The 24,074-nt window shown below is 31.3% G+C and overlaps 1 protein-coding gene and 1 non-coding gene across 2 annotated transcripts in view; both read left to right on the top strand.

Moving 5' to 3' along the window:
• PCDH15 (protocadherin related 15) overlaps window positions 1-24,074 on the top strand; it is a 1,312,736-nt gene that overhangs the window by 1,277,257 nt on the left and 11,405 nt on the right. Inside the window, exons 32-37 of the mRNA XM_074339439.1 lie at window positions 3,061-3,237; window positions 6,886-7,104; window positions 10,158-10,328; window positions 17,629-17,694; window positions 19,830-19,848; window positions 21,500-21,538. Coding sequence (XP_074195540.1) covers window positions 3,061-3,237; window positions 6,886-7,104; window positions 10,158-10,328; window positions 17,629-17,694; window positions 19,830-19,848; window positions 21,500-21,538 — 691 coding nt within the window. The remainder of the gene's footprint in view (window positions 1-3,060; window positions 3,238-6,885; window positions 7,105-10,157; window positions 10,329-17,628; window positions 17,695-19,829; window positions 19,849-21,499; window positions 21,539-24,074) is intronic.
• On the top strand, window positions 10,794-10,900 carry LOC141573021 (U6 spliceosomal RNA). Its single transcript, XR_012498606.1, has one exon. It is a non-coding gene; the product is annotated as a U6 spliceosomal RNA (small nuclear RNA).

The raw sequence follows: 24,074 nt of genomic DNA, 5'->3' as shown, positions 1-24,074 counted from the left end.
GTTCTCAGCATAGTGGCAAGGGTGCATCTTTTAAATGTAAGGTAAATCATATTACTTCAATGTTTAAAGTTCAGTAATACATCTTTACTTCACTCTGAAAAAGTCCCCATGTGACCTGCTCCTCCCCCTCCCCCAACCTTTTCTGTTTCAGCCACGCACTTCTGCCTCCGGGCTTTTGCACAGGCAGTGAGCAAGCAATTCCCTCTTCCTGGAACACTCTTACCGAGGATATCCAGGTCACTCATTGTCACCTGAAAGTCTGCTCAAATATCAACTTTTCAATGACACTTTTCCTGAATACTCTTAACAATTTTATTATTTTATTGTCTGTCTTGCTCAATTAGAATGAAAGTTCTGTGGTGTCAGAAGTCTTTGTTCTGTTCATTGATATATCAGAAGTATGTGGAACAATGCCTGGTCCATGGCGTGCATTCAGTAAATATCTGTTGAAAGGAAGAGAGGGAGGAAGGGAGGAAGGAAGAAAGGAAAAGAAGAAAAGAAAATGTTTCCACTTATCACTACCTGAGTTTTGTAGCTACTTTATTAGACAACTATGAGTCCAATCTAATTTACTACATTTTAAAATTCTGAAAATAGAGATTTATATAAAGATTTTTTTCTTTCTTAAAAAGTTGGGGAAGAGGAAAGAGTATTAAAGAGATTTTTAAAACTATGACTATATTGTTTTATTTTGCCCATTGTAAGAAATTTAAACAACGGAACATATAAAAAAGAAAGTTTACAAACTTTTTATAATAAACTCAAAATCCTACCACCTGGACTTAAGCATTATTGACGTCACATAAACATTACAGACATCTCCTTTGATGATCTATATGATACAGATGTTACAGATTAGACAAACATCATTGTAGATCTCTCTATATATACAATATAAATATGAATATGTAATATGTAAATATACAATATATACTGTATGTAAGTTATCATATTTTAGTACATATTTTAATATATTGTTTACAGAACAAGTTTTTTTTGTTTATTTTTGTTGTTGTTATTTTTAATTTTAAGGGCTTTAAACAAAAGAAAACATAATAACATAAATCAATCATGACCCGGTCACATAAAAACACTTCAGGCTGGAGAAGTATGTTTGTTCTTGGTGAATTTATATGCAGTAAATTCTCATGATATTTAATTCGAAAATTTATGTATGAGTTGGTTTAACATGAGTAATAATTTAAAGTAAAATACAAACATAAGGGCAACTTCACCATTCTTATTAATCTATGTAAGTCAATTCAAGGTACAGCTGCATGTTTTTTAAATCTGAAGTAAAAAAAAAAAAATCTTCAGGAAGGAAGCAACCATGTACCTATCTATGTACATTTGAAAGTCAAGGGCTGAAAAACCATTATCAGTAAATACCATTTATGTGTATATATGTAATGTAATCTATATACATGTGTTATGTGATGGAGATAAATGGATAAATGCCTAAGTATACAGATAATAGAAGTAGAGTGGAAAGGTAGATCTTTACAACATGTGTTCTCATTTTCAAATAATTAAATTTAATATATATATAAATTTATATATATATATATATATATATATATATATATATATATATGAAAAAGATGGAAGGAACTCAATTTGGACACCTTTCTCTTTGTCATAAGACATAGTTCATCCCCAAAGATCTCTAAATGTTTAAGAAAAAAATGTAACATGGAAAAGACATTGTTAAATATTTTAAATGACATTATTCATTTTTAGACTTCATTGATTTATTTTCTTTCGTGCTACCATGAAGGAATTAGTACAGGTATATGACTAATATAAAATATATATACATATATATATATATATATATATATTTATATATTTATACACACGCACATACATACACATAAACATATACATATACATATACATATACATATACATATACATATACATATACATATACATATACATATATATAATAATAATTCCACACCTAAATTTTAGGTCACATATGATTCTGCAATATTGCACATAAATATAGAAAAAGACTATAGAAATTAAGCAGCTCAATTTTGGAATATGAAGTAAAAGTTATTTTCTGATGTATCAAAGGAATTTAGAATATATTCCCCCCTCCCTTCCACATGATGCCTTACTGCATGGACTCCCAAAGGAGCATTGAATCTATAGATAAATTTCAAAATATTTGTCATGTATAGTTATTAAAATTAATACATTTACATTTATAGGTCTATAAATATTTAAAATATGCATTCTAGTTTTTAATAAGGAAAAAAGACATTAAGGAAAGACATTGCAACTTGTGACAATGTAGAAAACAAATACTTATATGGCAGTAATCTGTACTTTTAATTAAAAGCAAGTTATGTAATTGCAAATAAAATGTATTTTCCAGAAAATTACCTATAGATAAACATTGTTTGTCTTTTCTAATGAAAATTACTGATTCTATACCAAGTGATTTATCTTTCAGTTTGTATTCTCCTCAACAGTTTCTGAAATTTCCATGCAATAGTTTTATCTTAATGTGGTAAATCTGCCATTGCAAAATCCTTTTACATTCTCCCATCATTATAATGCTCTAAAGATCTTTATACTCTTAGGAAAACAGGTATCCTAGTCCTGTACCTTGGCATATAACTATGCATTCTGTATCACAGAATATAATGGGAATGTTATAACATCAGCCATATGAACTCCAGAGTTCCGAAATCCCATGGTTCCTATAAAGCAGTCAGCTTTATTTGTAACAACATAGTTGGCATTTCCCATGAGCTATGTAAAAGCTCAAATGGTATCATAAATTCATAACGTCAAGACATAAATAGGACATGGTCAGTGACCTCTTTTTACCTTATTTAGCTCCAGCATCACTTGGAGTTACATGAAGAAAAACTATAGAGATTTGTTTTTTCAAGGGTGTATATTCAGTGAACATTAGCAAAAACTAGGCTGTCATCATCTTTCATTTACTAAATGTCATTTCAAGTTGAGGGTGATTCCGCCCACCCCTTCTACCCCCCAAAAAACCCATCAGAATGTCATGTGTGTACTTTGTTTGATTTATAGGATTTTGGATCGGTATGTTCAGGAGCAAATTCCTGGTGCCAAAGTTGTTGTGGAGTCCATTGGTGCTCGCCGGCATGGGGATGCCTTTTCTCTAGAAGATTACAGCAAATGTGACTTGACTGTCTATGCAATTGACCCCCAAACGAACAGAGCCATTGACAGAAATGAGCTTTTTAAGTAAGTACTTTTATTGTCTGTAACAGCTCTCTGGTTACGGTAGACCCATACATCATCCTGATGTAAGGCTGTGAGTATAAGTACTTAAAGATTAAAACACACCAAATTGTGTTGAAAGTGAAGCGTAAGCAAAAATATTCTAAGACACAATACCTAGGGTCCTCACAGCTAAAAGTTTTCAAGTCCAACCATGGGATAGAGTAACTTCAGAAGACTTGTTTTCCTTTTTGGCGTCAGAGGGTCTAGGAGCAGTTTATTAAGACCACCTCACATCAGCTACTACTCTTGCTCGAAGGCTCTGGCTGTTTGAGAGGAAAATAGAGTCCTTCTTAAAGAGGCAGTTTGCCTACCGAGACGTTAGTAGGCTTAAATTTTAAAAACAAACGTAATTTTCTTCAAGCTCTTATTAAATCAGCAAAAATTAGTATCTGATTTTTTCCAACTTGGGTTGAGGATAATCACTTCCATCTAAGTCCATATTTAAGTTGCAAACCCTAAAAAATAAAGAAAATACAATTCTTAAATAAAACGCTGCTACATTTTTCTCTTTGAAGTTATTCTAGAACAGTTTAAATTTGTTTAAGGTTAATTTCTGCTTTACTCTAGTGACACCTAGTGTCCAACAAATTGTTGGAATGTGATTCTTATCTAAATTGAAACACATTTTTAATTGACAAATATATATCGATATATAATCATAGGCATATATTCTACATATTTATAAGTGTGTATATTATATCATATACACACGTTTCAAAATCCACAATTTCATATTTTTCTCTGTCTATATATGGTAAACTGCATATAAATAAATATGTACATATAAACGCATACATATATTCATATGTGGGTGCATTTATTTAGTAAATGTCCATTTACCCATTTATTTATTATATCTATACTTTAAAAAAAGTAAATATTAAATCACTATTTTGTTGTTGTTTTTTTACACTTTTTTTAATTAAAATTTATTGGGGTGACAATGGTTAGTAAATTACATTGGTTTCAAGTATACACTTCTACATTAGATCATCTTTATATCATATTGTGTGTTCACCACCCAGAGTCAGTTCTTCCATCACCATATATTTGACCCCGTTTACCCTCATCTACTACCTCCCTAGCCAAATCAATCCTAAGAAAAAAGAATAATGCTAGATGTATCACGCTCTCTGACTTTAGCTTGTACTATAGAGCAACAATAATCAAAACAGCATGATATTGGCAGAAAAACAGACACACAGACCCAATGGAATAGAATTGAAAACCCAGAAGTAAACCCACATAAATATGGACACATAATTTTCGAAAAAGGACCCAAAAATATTTTATTTCTAAAATAGAAGCAGTAAATTTTGTTGAACAGATTCAAAATAAATTAAATTTGGAACAAATCATATTATTTTAAAATAAAATGCAATTATTTTTTTAAAGCACATACGTGTTTAGCTTGTAACCATTTCTTATATGTCCAGTCTGTTCAACATTAATATGAGAGATGTAAAAGTTAGAGAAAGCCTGTGTACTCTACAAACTGCATTTAAAATATAGTGGTAAAAGCACACTTATAATTTAAAATAGGATATGACTATCATGCTCTGATAACGTTTCATTTAACTTCCTAAGTCTAGGAAAAAAAAACACATAAAATTAGAATATTGAAAATTCAAATAAATGTAAAATTAATTATAAGAAACTAAGTAAAATAATTTGAAATCATACAGAGGAAAGACTAGTTTACCCTGATTTGCTTTGTTAAGCAAAACAACCATATACAAGTGGAAGAGATGTAGACAAAAGATTTTTTCCTGCACTTAATGATCTTATTCTACTTGTGATCTTTCCCAGTTTCTACTAATATATTTCTTGTGACATAATTCTTAATCTATACTTCATTTGGAATTTCTTGCTTTATTTGATAAACAATTCAAACAAAAAGTTTTACTATTCTATTCTATCCTTGTGCTTGGAGCAATGGTTAAATCTTTATTATTTTTTTTTAACATGTCTAAAAATGACATAGGAAAATTGCTATAAAAGGTATATTTTTCATTTACAAAAGCATATGTGTAAAAAAATCCTAATTACCTTATGCTATATATAGTATGGAAAGTTGAGTAAAAAAAGTGTGTTGCTTAAAATGAAAATTGAATTATCTGAGCTATTAGGTTTTTTAAATTGGAAGACTAATAAATTACTCTGTGGAATTCACACCTGATATCAGGCAACTCTATTTTTTCCATATGGAATCTATATGAGCGCTGTATTAACTAGATTTCAAAGTAGTATGATTGCTCAGAAAATTAGAATAAAAAGTGTCAAAAAGGAATAAAATCAACTGTAAAATGCACAAGTTTGACATTTTTGGTTATCATTTGATTGTAAAATTTGGGGCCATTTTCATTTTTTCTTTCAAATTACTTTGTGTTTCTCACATTTATAACTGAAGTATGGTATTTTATATTAAAATATATTTATAAAATAATTGTTTTACTTTGTAGAGGCTGTATAATTACAAGTATATAAAAATATTAATACCCCCCCAAAAAAAAATAATAAATTAGACTTGAGTATACCAAAATGTTCGCAGTGGTGGTTTTTGTATTGTGGGCCTGTGAGTAATTTGGCTTTTTGAAATTTTGTGTGTTTTCCAATGTTCTATAATAAGATATTTGACCTTTATAAATATTTTTTTAATTCAAAAAGAAAAATACCTGAGACGTGGTTTTATGGTATTAACAACACAAATGTTGCATTAATATAGAATTTGTAAGCGACTTTTCAAATGTTCCCGAGGAATTTTTTTGGGGGGAAAAAAGTCTTTTTATCACAGCATACAATATGTAGCAAAATTGTTCAATCTAATAAAATTAAGTAGCAATCTTTCCTTGATTCTGCTCCCCAACACATAGTTAGAAATTACATTTAGAGGAAGGGTTTTCCAGAACTACCAGATTAAACTTACCACCAATTCTTGTCATTTTGATTACAATGATTGACTCCCTGCATTATTTATTTAGTCTTCTCTTTCTAAGCAGAACAAATTACCCTTTAGTCTGTTCACCCTCTGCCCAAAAGCCATTGTTTTAGTTTGCTATTTGAACGTGTTGCTATTTAAGATGGTGTGGTGGAACACAAATACAGACTTTGAGTCTGAAGGCTTGAGTTGGTGTCTCAGATTTGTTTCAATAACTGTATAGATTTGTGGCCTGCCGTAAATCCATATTATAATGTTCCATTTTACAGGGTTAGTCTGAGGACCCAAGAAGATTAAAAGCAGGAATGTAATTTTAAACTGCATTATGTAATTTAGAATGTTATACTTTATTCCACCTAAATATCATTACGTAAATAATCTCAACATAGTAATATTAAGTTCAATGATATTAAAAATGACTTTTCCTAAATTTGTAATCATATTAAGTAAAAGTCATTGTTATAAATACTTTTGATATGTGCATGTAGATGTGTAATTACTCATTATTGCTCTTGGCTTTTTATATATGTTTTCCTTATGCATAATAAGACTCTTGTCTGAGTTTATGTTCCAATTTAAAAATAAAATTAAAATATATTTAAAATATTTTATTTTGAAAAAGACCTTTCTTTGTTAATATTATTAATTTTACTATTTATCTAACAATAAAGATTTTTGGATGGCAAACTGCTCGATATCAATAAAGACTTTCAGCCATATTATGGGGAAGGAGGACGCATCCTGGAGATACGGACTCCGCAGGCAGTGACCAGCATTAAAAAGCGAGGAGAAACTCTTGGCTACACAGAAGGTGCCTTGCTGGCTCTGGCCTTCATCATCATCCTCTGTTGTATTCCTGCCGTTTTGGTGGTTTTGGTCAGCTACAGACAGTGAGTATTCATAGATGCTAAATATGGATAGTTCTTCAAGCAGGTGTTATGGAAAAACCATCTCTGCTAACATGGCTTTGTAGTTGTAAAGTATTGTTGTATCCTTCTTGCACCAAATGACCTTCCTTTAATGGAAAACAATACAAACTTTCAATGCCTTTTTCACAGGTCGCTCAATGTTCCTGTTCTCTTAATACATTCTCATCTAATAGGAATATTAGATTAGCTCCTGTGTCGTCATTTATGTTCTTCATCAGGATAAGAGCCTTGGGAGACAAGGTAATAGGTATCCTGGGGAAAAGGCAGTGCAGTGTCATATGCAAATACTCATTTCGGCCAGTTCCAAAGGAGATCCGTAACCTAACTTCATTGTCATGCAGGGTTTTTATCCATAAGGTATATTTACCTCTGTGCAGATGATGAGTGTTGGCTAAATCATTTAAAAATTATAGCATGTCATATGTAAGTTTCCATGTGTTTCTTCCTTCCTGGATAGCCTTCATAGGACCAATATTGTAATATCTAACAGTGTATTTTGGCTGTACAGGCCTTAATTTTTTTTCTGGTTCCTGTAGGCAAATGTATCCATTTAAAATACCTATATATTTGTTTCTTATTTAGGTCCTTCAAAATAGTCATGTAATTATCACTAGTTTAAACATCTATGTTTGAGATACACTAGTAAACTGTTCCCTCTTTGACACTAGGTATGGGGAGCCTTTGTAATAGAGGGCTACCCGTTGTAAGTATATCCCTATTGACAATGATTGGTGAAAATAGTGAAGAACATGTTAAGGAGAAAGGTAGCCCTGAGGGTGCCACAAAATGAAAATAAATAACAGACAAGAAACACAAATCATATAAATTGCTTACATAATAAACAATAAGAAATAATGGTAGAACTGCAATTCATCGTTTCAAATACCTACAGGGAAAGTCCTTATATATTCTCAAACTGTTGTGTTTGTTCTCTAACACTGAGAATTTTATTTTGAATTAAATAGCGTAAGGTCATTCTGATATGAAAGTTAAAATGTATGTTCTGTGGGAAGATGCTATGGGAATATTTTCCATTATGAAAGCGATGTGAAGTTGCAAATACAATATTCAGATTGATATACTGAAGTGTCATGTATCCTTAACAAGTCAATTTGTCTGCTAAATTTAAAGTCTATGAAAAAACTTAATACTGGACAATTTGTTTTAAATTATTAAATTATCAACTCAATATCAACTTTCATGTTAAATATAATCTGCATTGTAGCTACCCTTTTTCATCCAACTACTTCCCAAAAGAGCTTTGTTATATACTGCTAGCAATAATATCAGTGAGAAAACCTATATTTGACACACAATGCAATGATCAAAATCTGGGTGTCATACTCAGTGGTATGAAATTTAACAAAAATTTTATATGCTTAATGTTTAAACATTTTATAGATGCATTATTTAATTAGTTTCAGTTCAGTAATCAGCTCAACACTCTATGAATTAATTTTACTTACTGATTTTTACAGATTTACAGAATTAAAATGAGTTTTGCGTGGATCATGTTTCAAAATAAAATTCTATTTTTAAAAAATCTAATATTTTTATCTTCATATTCTGCTTATAAATAAGATTGGAATGGATGGTGCTTCTTTTATATTAAGATGTGTCTTTGAAATCTGCAATGCATGGAAAAACCAAGACGCAAATATGGAAAAAAATGTCATGAATTCATTGTCCAGAAACGGCTCCTTTCAGCTTCAAAGTGAAGCCAAGAGTATAATCAGAGCTTGCTGCCTGCCTCCATTCCTTTAATATCCTTTGAGCACAGTAAACCAAGAAGCCAATTATAAAGATCAGATAATTCTTAATATTTCATTTCTCTATCAAAGTTGAGATTCACAAACCCTTATTTTAATCCAGTTTTTCTTATTTCACTCATTTCTTGGTTCCTGTAATGAATGTTTTGATAGTTTATATGACTGTGACAGTAATAACAAATCGCTTACCAAATGCACTTTCTGAATTAAAAGACTTAATTTCCCTATTATGTCATTAAATCTATGTCAGAGTCTAACCAGTAAATTGTTCATAACTTAGAATAAATCACATATTAAAATATTATGAGTACAATATTTCTAATGTAGCTTTCTCTTTTTTTCTTACTCAATGCTTTCCCAAACAGGTTTAAAGTGTAAGTATAATTACTAATATTTTGCACATGATTATATGAAAAGAGAAACCCCAGATAATGCTCCTAACGTAGTCAGCCTACCCAGAACCATGTGTTATTTGTCTGCTTTGTATTTGCAGTAGGTGTCTACTTTTTAGTTCAAATTCCCTTGTGGTTTTGTATATATAGAATTGAGCTGGTTTTACCCAATCGGACACAAGTGGAGGAAATGTGAAAAAGACAATTTGCTCTGATAGCTTCTACCCTTTGAGAGCTTGATTTTGAGGAAGGAATTAACAATCAGTGTCCAGGACAGTCAAGAAGAACAGCCTGTTCTAATGCAAGAATCACAGGCATTCCTAGGCCTCCAAAGGAAATAAAAACAAACCAAATCTCCCTCCTAAATATGCCGACTTAATCAGCCTCTGTAAACTAATGCCAGAAGTGTTTCAAATCATTTTTAATGAAACCTTTTATTTAAATAAATGAAAGATGCATAATAAAAGAAATTTATGTATATCCTATATGCCTCACATTATGAAAGAGATCCGTTCAAACACTAGCAAGTGTCAGTCACGTTTTTATAATTAATTTGGCTTCTTCTGTTAATATTATCATTAACTTTAAATATAAACTTTGCAAATATTTCCAATGAATTCTACCCATCGATCAAGGGGTAAATATTTAAAGAACTACATGGAAGGGAGTATTTATAAATGGTACCTTGTGGGCATGCTTTTGTAATATATCAGTTTGTAAGTTCAAATATGGGTGTAAAAGATTTGTTTAACGTTAGTGCCTCTGATAACTATACACTATTATTACAAGGTAGCCTATTCATAAGCATATGACTTCTAAAATAGTTTTACAAAACATCCTTATTTTACTAAAGACGCCAAGCTGAGTGCACCAAGACAGCACGGCTCCAAGCAGCGGAGGCGATGATGGCTGCGGCCAAACCAGCAGCACCGGCTGCAGCACCAGCGGCTGCACCCCCGGCACCCCCACCGCCCCCTCCGCCCCCGGGTGCGCATCTCTATGAGGAAGTTGGGGACAGCACAACGTAAGTAGACCTTTCAAGAGTGTTAAGAAGTGGGTTTTGATGGCTGCTGTGTGGTGAGTATTTAATGCGAACCTGATGTTGAAAAGCAGTTTGCAGCCTACTTTATTATATGATTTTTTTTTAAACAAAATATTGATAAGATGAAAATCTAAGAGAAGTTAAATAGAGAAGTAATAATCAAAAAAAGAACCAAAAAGACATTAAAAATAAAAACTAATACAAAATAAAAGTTTTCAATATGAAGAGACACTTGCAGATGAATAGCTTGAATATTCATTATATTTTAAATCTCTAAGTATTTAGAATCATGTAAACATTCTTCTTCCACAATAAAAATAGATTCTGAAAACAACTTTGTTTTTTCTCATAGAAAATGAGAATAAAGCACAGTCATAAAATAGTAATTCTTGATTTGGTTTCAAAAGCCAACTCCTGCTTTGTTACATAGACAAAGTATATGGTCTAGTGCTCACTTCGGCAGCACATATACTAAAATTGGAATGATACGGTGAAGATTAGCATGGCTCCTGCGCAAGGATGACATGCAAATTTGTGAAGCGTTCTATATTAAAAAAAAAAAAAAAAATGTGTATGGTCTAAAACCATAGACTTTTCTAATTTACTATTTTAGAACATCGTGAAATAGAGTAATTAATATCTGCATGAAAATAAAGAATACTAACTTCCCAAACACTTAGAGAATTTTTTTTATATTCCTTTCAAATATAAGGACTTTTTTTATATATTCCTTTCAAATATAAGTCTTTCAAAAGACTGTTGTGATAGCTTAATTATTATTCTATACTATTTGTAATCTCTAAGCAATATTAAATCATTTTTGAAAAAGACTTTTAAATTATTTTAAAAGACTACACAACTGTCTCTATAATGATAAACCCTCAACACCTGATTCGTTTGGAGATACTGAACTTGTCTATATATATATATATATTTTTTTTTTAATTCAAGAGTAATTATTTCTGAACATGAAATGCAAAACATCCAAGGATGTTATAAAATTTAGAATATGACTAAATTGAGTCCAAGAAACATTTATTAACTAGAAATGGGTGGAGTTTAGGGACTAAAATATGTTCTACTGTTAGCATGTGTGGCAATTACTTGTATGAATAAAGCAAGCCTCAAAAATTATGAAATTTATGTTTTAATGCAAAAAATGGTTTTAAACATGTCAATATTATTTGCCATATTAATACTATTGTATGAGGTTATGTTCCAAATAGTTTTTAAAAAGTTAAAACTGATTTTAATGTTGTATATTTGAATGATAACATTGAATTTAAAACAACTTAATGCTTGTGATTCTATTTCTAAAATAATAGTGTAACACAGGGATCATGCCTTAAATATAGTTTTTTGTAATTTGTTTCATAAGTTGGAAATGATGGTCTCTTTTTTAATTATTGGTGAATGTAGGAATTGAGCCAATATGATTTGATTCTCTTTATTTATGTTAACTATCTCTATCCCATAAGAAAGTTGGAACACTACTTAAGATTTAAGTGTCAAGTTAAGTGTGTTTTATATGAAATTATGAGGGATATATAGTCATTTTTATTTAACAAAGGAAGGTATAATATAATATCATCTGGAATCAATATGGTTTCATGGTGATAATTTTCAAATAGCAACACTGATGGACTATTTTTATTTGAAAAAGTGTGTTAGCCTTAGAGGAATTTGCAATTTTCATATATATTTATTGAAGTATTATAAATTCTACACATTTAAGTATCTTTAACAAATTTTTAACTTATTCAAAAATTTTTACAGGGCTTCTAACCATCATTTATTAAAAAATGGATGACATGAATTATTATCAAATATTTTTAAAATGAAATATTAAAGGTCATTTTGAAAAAAGCTTTATGATGTAATTAATAGCTTGATGTAGATTCAGTAATTGCTGTGTAATAGTCATCATAGTACTTGTATATTTCTTCAAAACAATAGTTACTGCCCCTGTATAAATCAGTGTGGAATAATATTTCAGTTAGAACATAGAAACAATTCATAGAATCTCACTTAAAATTTCTGTTTTAGGATTGAAATATTCATATGTAATATAGATTCATTTTTGCCTATGTATAGGGAATAGATAGCTAGATGTAATTTTATATGATAGAACAACCAAATAAATACTATGTGATTTTATCTAAAACATTATTACATATTATTCTTATGAATAAATGCAAAGAAAATATAAAAACATGTGTTTTTGGACATACACATTAAGTGCTTAAATCTAGTTCCTTTTAGTGTTTTCATAATCATCTCTCAAATGAACTATAGTTAAAACTTTTTTTTTTTCTGTCACATGTTTTCTCTTTCTCACCTGTGGATACATAGGCATAAGTAAGTAAATAATATTATTCTAATACAAGGGCATTAAAAAAAGATGCAGTGGAATAGATTAAGTGCTGGTTTTACTCTATAGACAGTAATCGTCTCTTTCATTTTTTATTTTTTATTTTTATTTTTACTGTGGAGTCATTTGCTTTTAAATAGAAAATTGTATCTTCCACACATCCTTCCCTTTTGATATCTTGAAATGGATGTTTAAACAAATGCCCCCCCAGATAGTACCTGTGCCTACCCAGAGGAGTTTCAAAATCCTCCTTGTTTTTAATTTGTTAAAAATATTTACATATATCTTTCAATCAGAAGTGATGTGATGCCATTATATAGATAATTTTTTCCAAGAAAAATTCAACCAAAAACAGATCTACACAAAAACAACTGCTATATAATGTCAAACCCATTTTTTTTTAATGACTTTTCAAGATTAGAGAAAGTGTTTGCTGTCTCTTTAATCCATATTATCTGCACATTCTGAAGTATTCAGGTAGTCTTGATACCTTAGTCTACCTGTGACAATTCTTTCTTGCAGTTTGTATCTTTGCCAAATGACAATAACAACTTCAGCTTTGTGTATCATTTTATTGCCTCACCTGTCATCTTAATTTTTCAATGTTTCGATTTTTTCAAATTTTCAATGGCTATTTAATTTTTATCCAAAGTATTTTCTCTTTTAATTCATTTCTGCTATGTGGGTAAATATGAAACAACAAACATAAATCTGTTACTCTGAGCTTGAGAACAAAGTCTAATGAGAGAATATTCAAAACCACAAGTCCCCCAGCCTTTCTGGGGGAAGGATCCTGGTGCTTTCATCAGAGGCACTTATTTGTGTCCTTTGACTTATTCAATTTTACTTTTGATTAACAGTCACTCTGACTCATGTATGAGAAAATCTTCCAGTGATATCAAAACTGTTTTGTTAATGTAAATCTTTTCAGTAAAGTGAATATTGACTAAAATTTGATCCAGATCATGTTCAAAAGAAATATCAACAGTCCCTCTTTTATTTGTAAAATGTATGTTTTTAAAATGATTCAGCAAAAATTGAAATAGAAGAAATAATCTGTCAAGATTCTAGTGCAAATTCAGTTTCTCAATTGTGATGTTGAACTCTGTGAAATAAATTCTCCCACCAGTGCGTGGGGACTTTTATTCTCTTAATCTGGAGAACAAAAAAAAATCCCTTTCTGTATTCTCTTGCAAGCTTTATCTCAGATATGAATGCACTGTTAGCTGCAGGAGAAAATTACTGAGATGAGAGATAATGGATAGGTATTATTCAGATACAGCTAAAGATCCTCTTTCCTCAAAACATTCAGCTCTGAGCATCCTCAACCAAGGCAAAGGATATGAAACCATTAGCCAAAATGGTAGTCTGCAATTTTGAGAATGATGATTTACACATGAGAGAACTGTATGTGTGGTCATGGATACTTTGCTGTATCAAAATAGTTGAAACAAAATCAGATTGACACATTTTAAAAAAACTGAATATTTCTCATGCTACTCACAGCTCTCAAGCTTTTCTGCCCTGCCTTTTTAGGAACAGGGATATGAAAATAACGTTTTGCTTCAGTAGATTAGTGTTATTGGGCATTTTATATTTTGAAGTAGTAATGAGTACCATAAAAAACATCTTTCTCAAGAAAGCTGTGTCACGACCTGTCTCCTTACATTTCATTATCTTCTTTTCTTTCAAGTCTTTTCCTTCTCTACCATTTCCAACAAAGCAGGGGAAATAAGTCAGTTCCAGAAGACAGGAAACATCAGCACGTTGTGATGCCCTTTTCTTCCAATCCTACTGAGGCTCACAAGCAGGCTTATATAGATGGATCCCTTAAGACCAACCAGCCCGAGTCTGCAAGAAAATTCACATTGGTATCTGATGAAGATGCCTTAAGTACCCATAGTGCCCTTTATAAGGAAAATATAGATCAAAGATCAACGAAATTGGACTTTTCACTGAGAACAGATTCTGTAGGGTCATTTTTACCCAACACTCAAGCCAAGAATGACCCTCTGAGGGGCCCAAGAGAAAGCATTCAGAAGATGTGGAATCAGACAATCTGCTTACCTAGGAGACCAATACGGGAACTTCCCAATAGACCAGAAACCATAGAACTGGAGCAATGGCGAAACAATAGGCAGAAAGCTGAAAATGAAATCCCTGGAACCTATCCAAACACAAGAGGTAGCAGGGATATCTTGCTTACATCTAAAGATACAAGTTTAAGAGAGAAAGAGGAAATAAGGCCAGGTGAATCACCGATTATACAAGGAACGGAACAGTTGAAATCTCTGTCTTCAGACTCTTCATTTTCCTCTCCTTGGTCTCATTCCTCACTCTCTGTTTTGCCAACTGTTTCAAGAACTGTGGAACTCAAATCAGAACCTAATGTTATCGTTTCTCCTGCTGACTGTTCCTTGGAACTTTCTCCTTCAATGCCTTGCATTTTAAATTCTCCACTTTTAAGGAGAGAGACACCCACTTGTACGTTGACTGTTGAAACCAAAAGGAACATTTTTGAAAATCTCCATTCACCAACCATCTCTCCTCTTCCTCCTCCCCCTACTCCCCCTCCTCCTCCGGTCCTTACTCCTTTTGCTCTTTCCTGTCCTCCTCCTTGTCGTCCTCCTCCTCTTCCTTTTCCTCTGCTTCCACTTTCTGTTTCCTCTTCTCCTCCCTCTACTGCTTCTCTTCCACCTCTTCTTTCTTCACTTCCCTGTCTTCCTCCAACACTCCCTCCTCTTCCTTCTCCAGCACCTCCTTCAACTTCAGTTCCATCCACTATATGTGTTTGTATACCAGCTGTTAAACACACAGTCAGTGTGACACCACCCAAGGAACTGAAGTCTTCTGTGATACAGCAATCAACACCAACAACAGTATGTCATGCAGATCCTCAAAGAGAGCCAAAAGGAATCCTCAAGCATGTGAAAAACTTAGCAGAACTTGAAAAGTCAATAGCTAACATGTACAGTCAAATAGAAAAAAACTATCCACTAACACACAACCCAAAACTTCAGACTAGTTGCCCCTCAAAGATAACAAATATGGAAATGACATCTGAACAAAATCAGGAGAATCTGCACAATATTGTTGAGGAAATTGATAAACAATCTCACAGTCAATCTACTTCACTGTAATGTTGCTTTTCCTGTTTTAACTGGACAACTCTTTTGTTGGCCGTAATCTTCAAGTGGAGCCAAATTTGAACCTTAAAGAAGATTCTATTATTTTACCTTAAAATCAATGCGATACTGTTTTTTCCCTCATTTTTAATTTAAAATATTATTAACCTCATCATTACTAACTCATATAGATTTATCTTAATTTTCTTAACTACGAAGTAGTTATTTGTCTACATTGATTTAAAAAGTAAGTAATTTCAATCTATTTTTTAATGGGAATATATGGGCATAAAAGTTAGATATACAACTTAAACCAATGGCTTGTTGATCGTGTTAATGAAATAACTTTTACTTTTTCATCATAGTTTTATATGAGTGCTCCAGGAAAAAAGGAGACTGTTACAAGTAAGCTATAAAATATCATAGGTTGTTATTTCCTTGAAGACTATGTATTTGGTAAGAAGAAATATTACCAATTAAAATGTTATTTATCCTGAAATGTAAGAGATGGCAGAATTATGGTATTACAAAATAAATTCCAGGTTCTAGAAGATGAAGTCATCTATTTTCTTATAAGAACATCTTTTATTCTGACTTGCTTTCATCTTACTAGTGTGCTTATACATTTGATAAACCTTTTACTTTTTCTCAGTTGCTGTCTTATCTATTGATTTCTCATTGAGCTTTCTTTTTCCTTCGTTATAATGAAAATAAACTTGAGTCGTTGACTTTTGTAAGACATTTAATTGTTCCTACAGATGTTTAAAGTGCTCTTTAATTTTATTTGTCCACATTATTACATCGTCTCATTAATTATAATTTTATCATAAGATTATTTCGAAGAAAATATTTATATCATGTTTAATAAAGAAATTCTAATCAGTTTCATCAAAAGAAGGTTAAATAAATGTCTGCAAAGGTTTATCTAGTGTGAATTTAGTGACTATTTCATTGTTGAAAATCACAAATATTTTTCATTAATTTATTAGTAATATAAAATGTGCTTATGTATTAAAATTATAGAAAAGGGCATTTTAGCTTCATTCCCAATTACTTTTAATTACTACAGAATAATACATCCAAATTTAGACTATAGTCTATAGAAAAAAAACCATAAAAAATTTAAATAGGAATTAAGAATAAATATATCTAAACTATCACCAGTTTTATATAGGTCTTTACTCTTTGTTTTAGGCAGAAAAAACAGAAATTTATATATTAGGAAAATATTTCTGTAGTTGTAGTAGTTCTCGTATCTTAGAACTCAACTTGGTAAATTCTTAAAGGCACCAGCTAAGCTAAGTACTATCTTCCTATCTTATTAATGAAAGCTACACTTGACCATCAAGTAATTACTTTGTTTTTCCTACCTAATACATGGAATAAATTTTGTTTCCTGGAAATCTTTACTTTAAATACAAGCATAATCGTTGGTTTTACTGTGCAATTTTAATACTTTAGAAGATGTAAATCTGCACAGAGAAAAGCACAATTCCAAAAGATAAGCAAAAATCTTCCTTGATAATTACCATTGCAACTATATACTATATGTTCAGGGACCAGCAATGCATCATTTCAAAGGTTTTGTTCAGCTCTTATATTATGTTACGTTTCTTTAAGAATTTGGTCTGGCATCCCTAATTAACAAAATCATATCAAAAACAATTTGTAAATCTAATGATTTTCATTAGTTCTGCTTCAGATTCTTTTCATCCAAATCAAGAATAATTTCTTTCTTGGGGTTCTTGAATATGATTTTTTTCTCTCTTTTACTGAAAAACTTCAGTTGGAGTTTTTGTTGGCAGCTGGTCATATGCATGAGAACTTGTGCTATTTGGCGGACTCTGACAAGGTATTATTCACAATTGTGTAAGCCTTCAATGTGAGTGTGTGTGTGTTTTAAGCTACCTGGGAAGTGGGAAAGAATTGCCTTGATAATTCCTTAGAATTCCTTAATTATATCTCTAAATAATGACCAAAGAAATATTATAAGAAATCTAAATAAGTTTTATCTAGGTTACTCTAGCCTTACTAAAATGTTACATTGTCCTTTTCTATAATATTTTCATGATATTTATGTAATCTAAAAATTTTATTAGTATTTTACTTTTCAAATGAAGCATCCATAGTCATGTTTTATATTTAATCTAGTCTTTTACTGACACATTATGAGATCCCCGGCTTCATCATAAATGTTGATAGAAACTCTTTTACATGAGACTTACTATTCTAATATTCTTTGAGTACACAAGCCAAAATATTTTTCCTCTCCTAAACTCCTAATCTTCTACAACCTGACAACCACCCTCTGGAAAAAGAGCACCTGTTTTCCTTCTGCATTTATTATGCTACAATTAATGCATAAAGAATTATTAGATACCTTATTAAAAGACAAAAGCAGGATACCATATATTTTCCTTATTTTAAAAAGTAAGCTATAAAACATACAAATGGTAAAAAATGAAATAATACATATTAGATATAAACTACTCAGACACATATATTAATATTATATGACTAGTTTTGTAGGAATCAACAGAGTGACATGTTTATTGGAAGTACACAGATCATTACACGTATTGTTTCTGTTGTGTATCTCTTCTAAGTCACTTTTTGCCCTTGAGCTAAGACAAACAATAACAATAACCACATGAAAGCAACAAAAACATTAATAGAAGAGTAGTGTGCATCTATTGATATCTTATTTCCCACATTTATGGAAAATATTGCTAAAGAAAAGATGCAGTTTAAATATCTTAGAAGATAAAATGTAGTTTTAGTTAGACATTCTATATCATGTATGTGACTCAGTTGTCATTATTAAAATCTAAATACGAGTTTTCTCTACTTTTTGTATCTCTGAAAGATACAAATTGAGTAAAAGTTGAAATTATCTGAACTTCTAATGCTCTAGGAGTATTATCATTACCATAACTATTGGTAGAACCATATAAGCACTCTGAAAATCTTATTACAGAACTATTACAAATAATAAATTGCTGATAGGATTAAGTGGTGATTATTGTATTACCACTATCACCAACCATTTCAATCAGCAGTGCCTTAACCACTAAAGCTGTTTTCAGATAAGTAGATTTATTTTGTGAAGGCCTTGTAATTATTTAAAGAAATTTTCTACAGAGATTTGTTGTTGTTGGAGTTTAGAAAGTTATGTACATAACTTCATAATAAACCTTCATGGAAGTTGCTTATTAATTCCATATAGCATGGTCAGTAGCACCAGTTTAATACTTTAGGACAATTTTTAATGAATAGTAAGTAAAAATATTCATAATTAGTGACATTCAACATTGAAAAACGCTATACTTTTTTCCCCTCTCAAGTATGGTCAAATGTTTCACCAACTTGTGTTCCACGAACTTCATAAAGTTTTATGTAATATTGAAAGTTTGACTATTATATCTTTAAAAACTTTTCACTTCATGTTTAATAATGTCATAGACACTTCATGTCTAATTCACTCTTAAAAGCTAGTAATATTTTACATTCACTGTTTTTAGAATAAATTGACACAAATAAAAAAAATTTCACAAACATTTGGAAGAACATATTCTAGTCATGGATTCTGAACTAGTATGTTTTTCATGTATAAAACACATCTTTCCCTAAATGAGTATCTTATATGTATTAAGACATCTAGGAGAAATGATATAGGATACTTTTTATTCCACTTGAAAAACAAAGTTTGTTACTGTACACCATTATGACAAAATAGATTGTGTAAGTTTTGGTGTTCATATGGAATGAGGGTTGGGGTGATAATTGTTTTTAATAATGTGGGCATGAAACCTTGAGCCTCCTGTCTTGATACTGCCACAAAATATATTTCTCACTGGGACAATTTTTAGCAAAAATTGCTTTCTCAGTTTCTTTCAGATTTTTTTTTTTAAACACCCTCACCAAAACTTTTATTTAACCTAAAAACCCAAGATGTTTAATACCGATTTCTTCATTTCTGCCTTGCAGGAGAGGTTATGCATCAGAGGTAAGGGCTTTATGGTGTTACGTTATACCAAGGACTGATTTATATTTTTTTCAAAACCAGGGTACTTTCTTTTATTTTAACAAAACGTATAAGTATGCTATACTATTTCTTTTATATCTATTGCTTCTTTGTTTGGGTATTTTAAGTCTATTAATGGGTGAAGAAAGACCAACTGCTCGCCTATTCAAGGATAAATTTATTTTTTTTCCTGAATTACTATTGCTTAGTATTGTGAGATTCCCCTGAATTTATTTTTCTAAGGCTATAAACCTAATTTAGAAACTGTAGGATTACTTGATATTTGTTCTTTTTACCAGTCCAATACTCCATCCTAACACATTAGAGCTTGAGATCTTAAAGAGTTAAAAAAAATAATAATAAAAATGACTGGCTTTCCTATTGTGTTAATTTGACTTTGACTCCCAGTCTACAGAGAACATACGGAGCATTGTGGCCAAGAGTATTTGACTAGCCACACTGTAAATGGTGCTATCACTGAAGTCACTGAGAACCTAGTATGTATGGTTTAGCACAAAGCTTTTCAGTCAAGAGACTGAGATAAGCATATGATCTGATTTGCTAATAGTTTAGAATTATTTGAAAATTAAGATGAATGCCTTTAAGCATAACTGGCTTTCAGGGATAATTATAATAGCTAACAGAATGAATCAGAATATTTCTAACTTAAACTTCCCACTCTTTTAAATGAATACCTTAAGTAGACTAACTCACTAACGACTGTATGTACCATGGAAAGTCTATCTGTTCATTCAAACAGTTTCTACTGACCATTTCAAACAATTGGTTCATTGGTGGAAGTATTCCTCAGAACTTCTCTGTCCACTTTCCCACCGCTTACTTTCAGATTCCTGTTGTGTAACTGTTTCCCCCCCAAAGAGTTGATAACCCAAAATTTGAATTGTGAATCTTCTTTTCATCTGACTGAAGTATAAATCATCATGAAACAGACCAGTAGTGACCATGTTTCCTTTAAATAAGTGTGAGTGAAGTGGGGCAGCAACAGGAAGTGATTCTTGCAAAATCTGAAGAAGGACACTTTCCTTAATCACAAAAGAAATTCTGAAAACATGCTTAATGTTTGAGTACAGGCAATCCACATTTTGGTAAAAATGAAAAAATGGGAAACATGTTTTAAATATGATGACAAGTATATTTATCATTCTATATCATTATTTTGTGTACTCTACCCTTCTTCCTAGTGAACCTGATTACATCTAATGTGATTAAGGAGAAAAAAAGAGGGGCAATTTAAAACAAGGTTGAAATTGCTATGAAGAATTTTATGATACTTAAAGTGCTTATAGAAGCATAATGACTCTGTAATATGAAGCTCAAACCAAGAACATTCTTTATAGATTTTCATTTATTAACGTTAACCTTGATGTTAATTAAAACAATGATGAAATTAAAATAAATTAATTCTTTATAAATTTATGTTCCAACATAAATAGTCGAAATATTATTTAATGCTATTGGTAGCTATCACATGAATAATGGCAGATAATCCCAAGGTAACCAGTTTTAAACTGTAACCTTTTTTTCTCTCTTTTCAATCATAATCTACCTTTTCCCTCTGAATTATTTTCTAAATCTTTTTTTTTCTTTTTTCTATTTTAATTTCCTTTGACAGCAAGAACAACTGCTGAGGCCTTCTCTTCTTAAACCAGAGGTATCAATTTCCTTTCTCTTTTCAACCTCCCTGGGTTTTCACTGTACTTTATGTGACTGTAATGTCCATCTTATATGTAGGCAGAGTGGGTAGCTGCCCTCCTGGCATAATTTGGCGAGTGAGAAAAGGTTGTTTTAAAATAAAATAAATAAACAAATGAACAAATCACCTTACCACTTCTTACTGGTGGCTGAAATTCCAATTTTTTGGCTTCATCCTCTGAGAATTAGACAGATAAAAATGTTGGTCCTATTAAAAGCAAGCTATCATTCAGTGAAGTAATGCATAAACTTGATCAGTCTCTTATATAAATGAATCAGAACTGTTCCTGAGATAAGATTTTGATTAGTTTGCAAAGGTTGAAAAAGAATGCTAAAAAAATTGCAGACATCTGTGCTGAATAACAAAAGGTAGAAATTAGGTTATGATTAACAGTCTTTAAATTATTTCATGTAATTCAAAATACTGCCTTTGGCCACATGTCTATTTCAAAATGCCTATGACTTTTTTTTCTGCAATGAGAAAAAGACAACCACAGCTATATAATAAATTCATATCATTTATATTTGTTATGTTTTAATGCTGCAATTTTTTTAAAGTAATGTTATGTAAAAATATTTCCTTTGGCAAATTTAGTATTTTATAAGCTCCACTTAAAAACATTATTTCATTTTCTTAACAAAACAATCTTCACTTATCTAAAAAGAAGCATTTTGTGGTTAAAACTTCCTTCCCAAATTTGGAGGTTGACTGGCAAGGAATATTCCACTTTTATAAATTTTTCACAAAAATTTCCATGAGACATCTCCATAGATTACTGAATTAGATAACTCAGAGTTAAAATCCAAATGCCAATTACTGGATGCAACATGGTAGTCGAGATATGCACTTTCCTGGGCATTAATTTCATCTTTTATAAAATGTTAGCAATAATATTGAACACATAAGCTCCCAGCTCAGCTACTGGATCATAGTAAGAAGAAATTCAGTAAATGGTAGTTATTGTTCTTTTTGTTTACATCAGTGTAAATATTTATTTTTTGGTTAATAAGATACTAAGTTAATACTATGTCTTCTCTGTGTGAAACTCTCTTCTCTCAGCAAAAAATGAATTTTAAAAACAACTTTGTGTTTTATCTGCCTACAAAATCACTTTTTAGTATGCAACTTAGCATGATTTTCCAAACTCGGGACTCACCTATCTAGCACTAAAGGCAACAGGGCCTCTTGTGTGGAGTGTTTCACTGTCTATTCAAGCCAAATCAGGAATGTCAATGGTCACCAGTTCCTTTCTTCCTGCATTTTTGCCTGTTTGCTTGTTTGTTTTTTCTGAAGAGCTGATGGTCCATTCTTCAGTAATGGGTTGCATAAGAATCCAAGAAGGACCCTTCAGATCATTTCTTTCTACTAGTGTCTATCTCTCCTTTCTAACTCAGACTACACAGTGACTGGTTGCGTCTGTCCTTTTATTTATTTGTTTTATTTTTTTAAAGTCATCGGGTGCCAGATATATATTGTAGCTAGCAAGAGCTGAGTTTTATTTTCCCTTTAGGAAAAACAAGAAAATTATCTGTAAAGAAAATTATTTGATTCTAACTTTTAAAATCTGAAATCCACTCAGTTGCATTCTTTCCATAAATGTTTATTTTCTATCATTGCTAAAAGTTATTAAAACTCAACTTCAGAACCATTTTTAATTGCTGTAAGGACATCTAACATGAGATCTTACCTCTTAACAAATTTTAAGTGTATAACACAATGTTTCTGTTAGCTATAAGCACAGTGTATTGTACAGCAGATCTCCAGAACTTCTTCATCTTGCCTAATTGAAACTTTATACCTGTTGAACAGAAATTCCCATTTCCTCCTCTCCCCGCCATTGTGGCAACTATCATTCCACTGTCTGCTTCTATGAGTTTGACTATTTAGATACTTCGTATAAGTGGAATCATACTGCCCCGACCTTTCTATTACTGGCTTTTTTCATGTAACTTAATATCCCCAAGGTTAATCCATGTTGTTGAATATGGCAGTAATGCCTTCTTTTTTAAGATTACATAGTATTCCATTGTATGTATATGCCACATTTTCTGTATTCATTCTTCCATTAATGGGCATTTGGGTTTCAATACTTTTCTCAGTCTCCTTATGTATGATATTAAACATGTATCGACTAAGCCATTTAAAAGTATTAGTTCTGAGACCTCTTTGCTTCATTTATATTGGTAAAATTACGTTGGGTTTTAGATGCCACAAAAGCCTAAGCCTACCAATCTGTATATAATGTATGTATTCAGTTTGAATAACTTAAATGTAGACTTTAACTTCATTCTCATTTCTTACTGGTCTTTCCCGACCTCATTTCCTACCCTCCCACCCCCTTCCCATAGTGAACATTTTTTTGTTGAAATAAAACCACAGCATAAAAGTATACAAATCATATTGTATACCTAGATAATATTTACAGAATGCACATGCCCTGCTAGCTCTACAGAAATGTCATCCGTATCAATACTCACATACAATTTCTCGTTTC

This window comes from Rhinolophus sinicus, linkage group LG07, assembly GCF_036562045.2.
Source record: "Rhinolophus sinicus isolate RSC01 linkage group LG07, ASM3656204v1, whole genome shotgun sequence".
NCBI classification, from domain to species: Eukaryota; Metazoa; Chordata; class Mammalia; order Chiroptera; family Rhinolophidae; genus Rhinolophus; species Rhinolophus sinicus.
The sequence above is the reverse complement of the archived record's forward strand: the minus strand, read 5'-3'. Positions and strand labels throughout refer to the sequence as shown.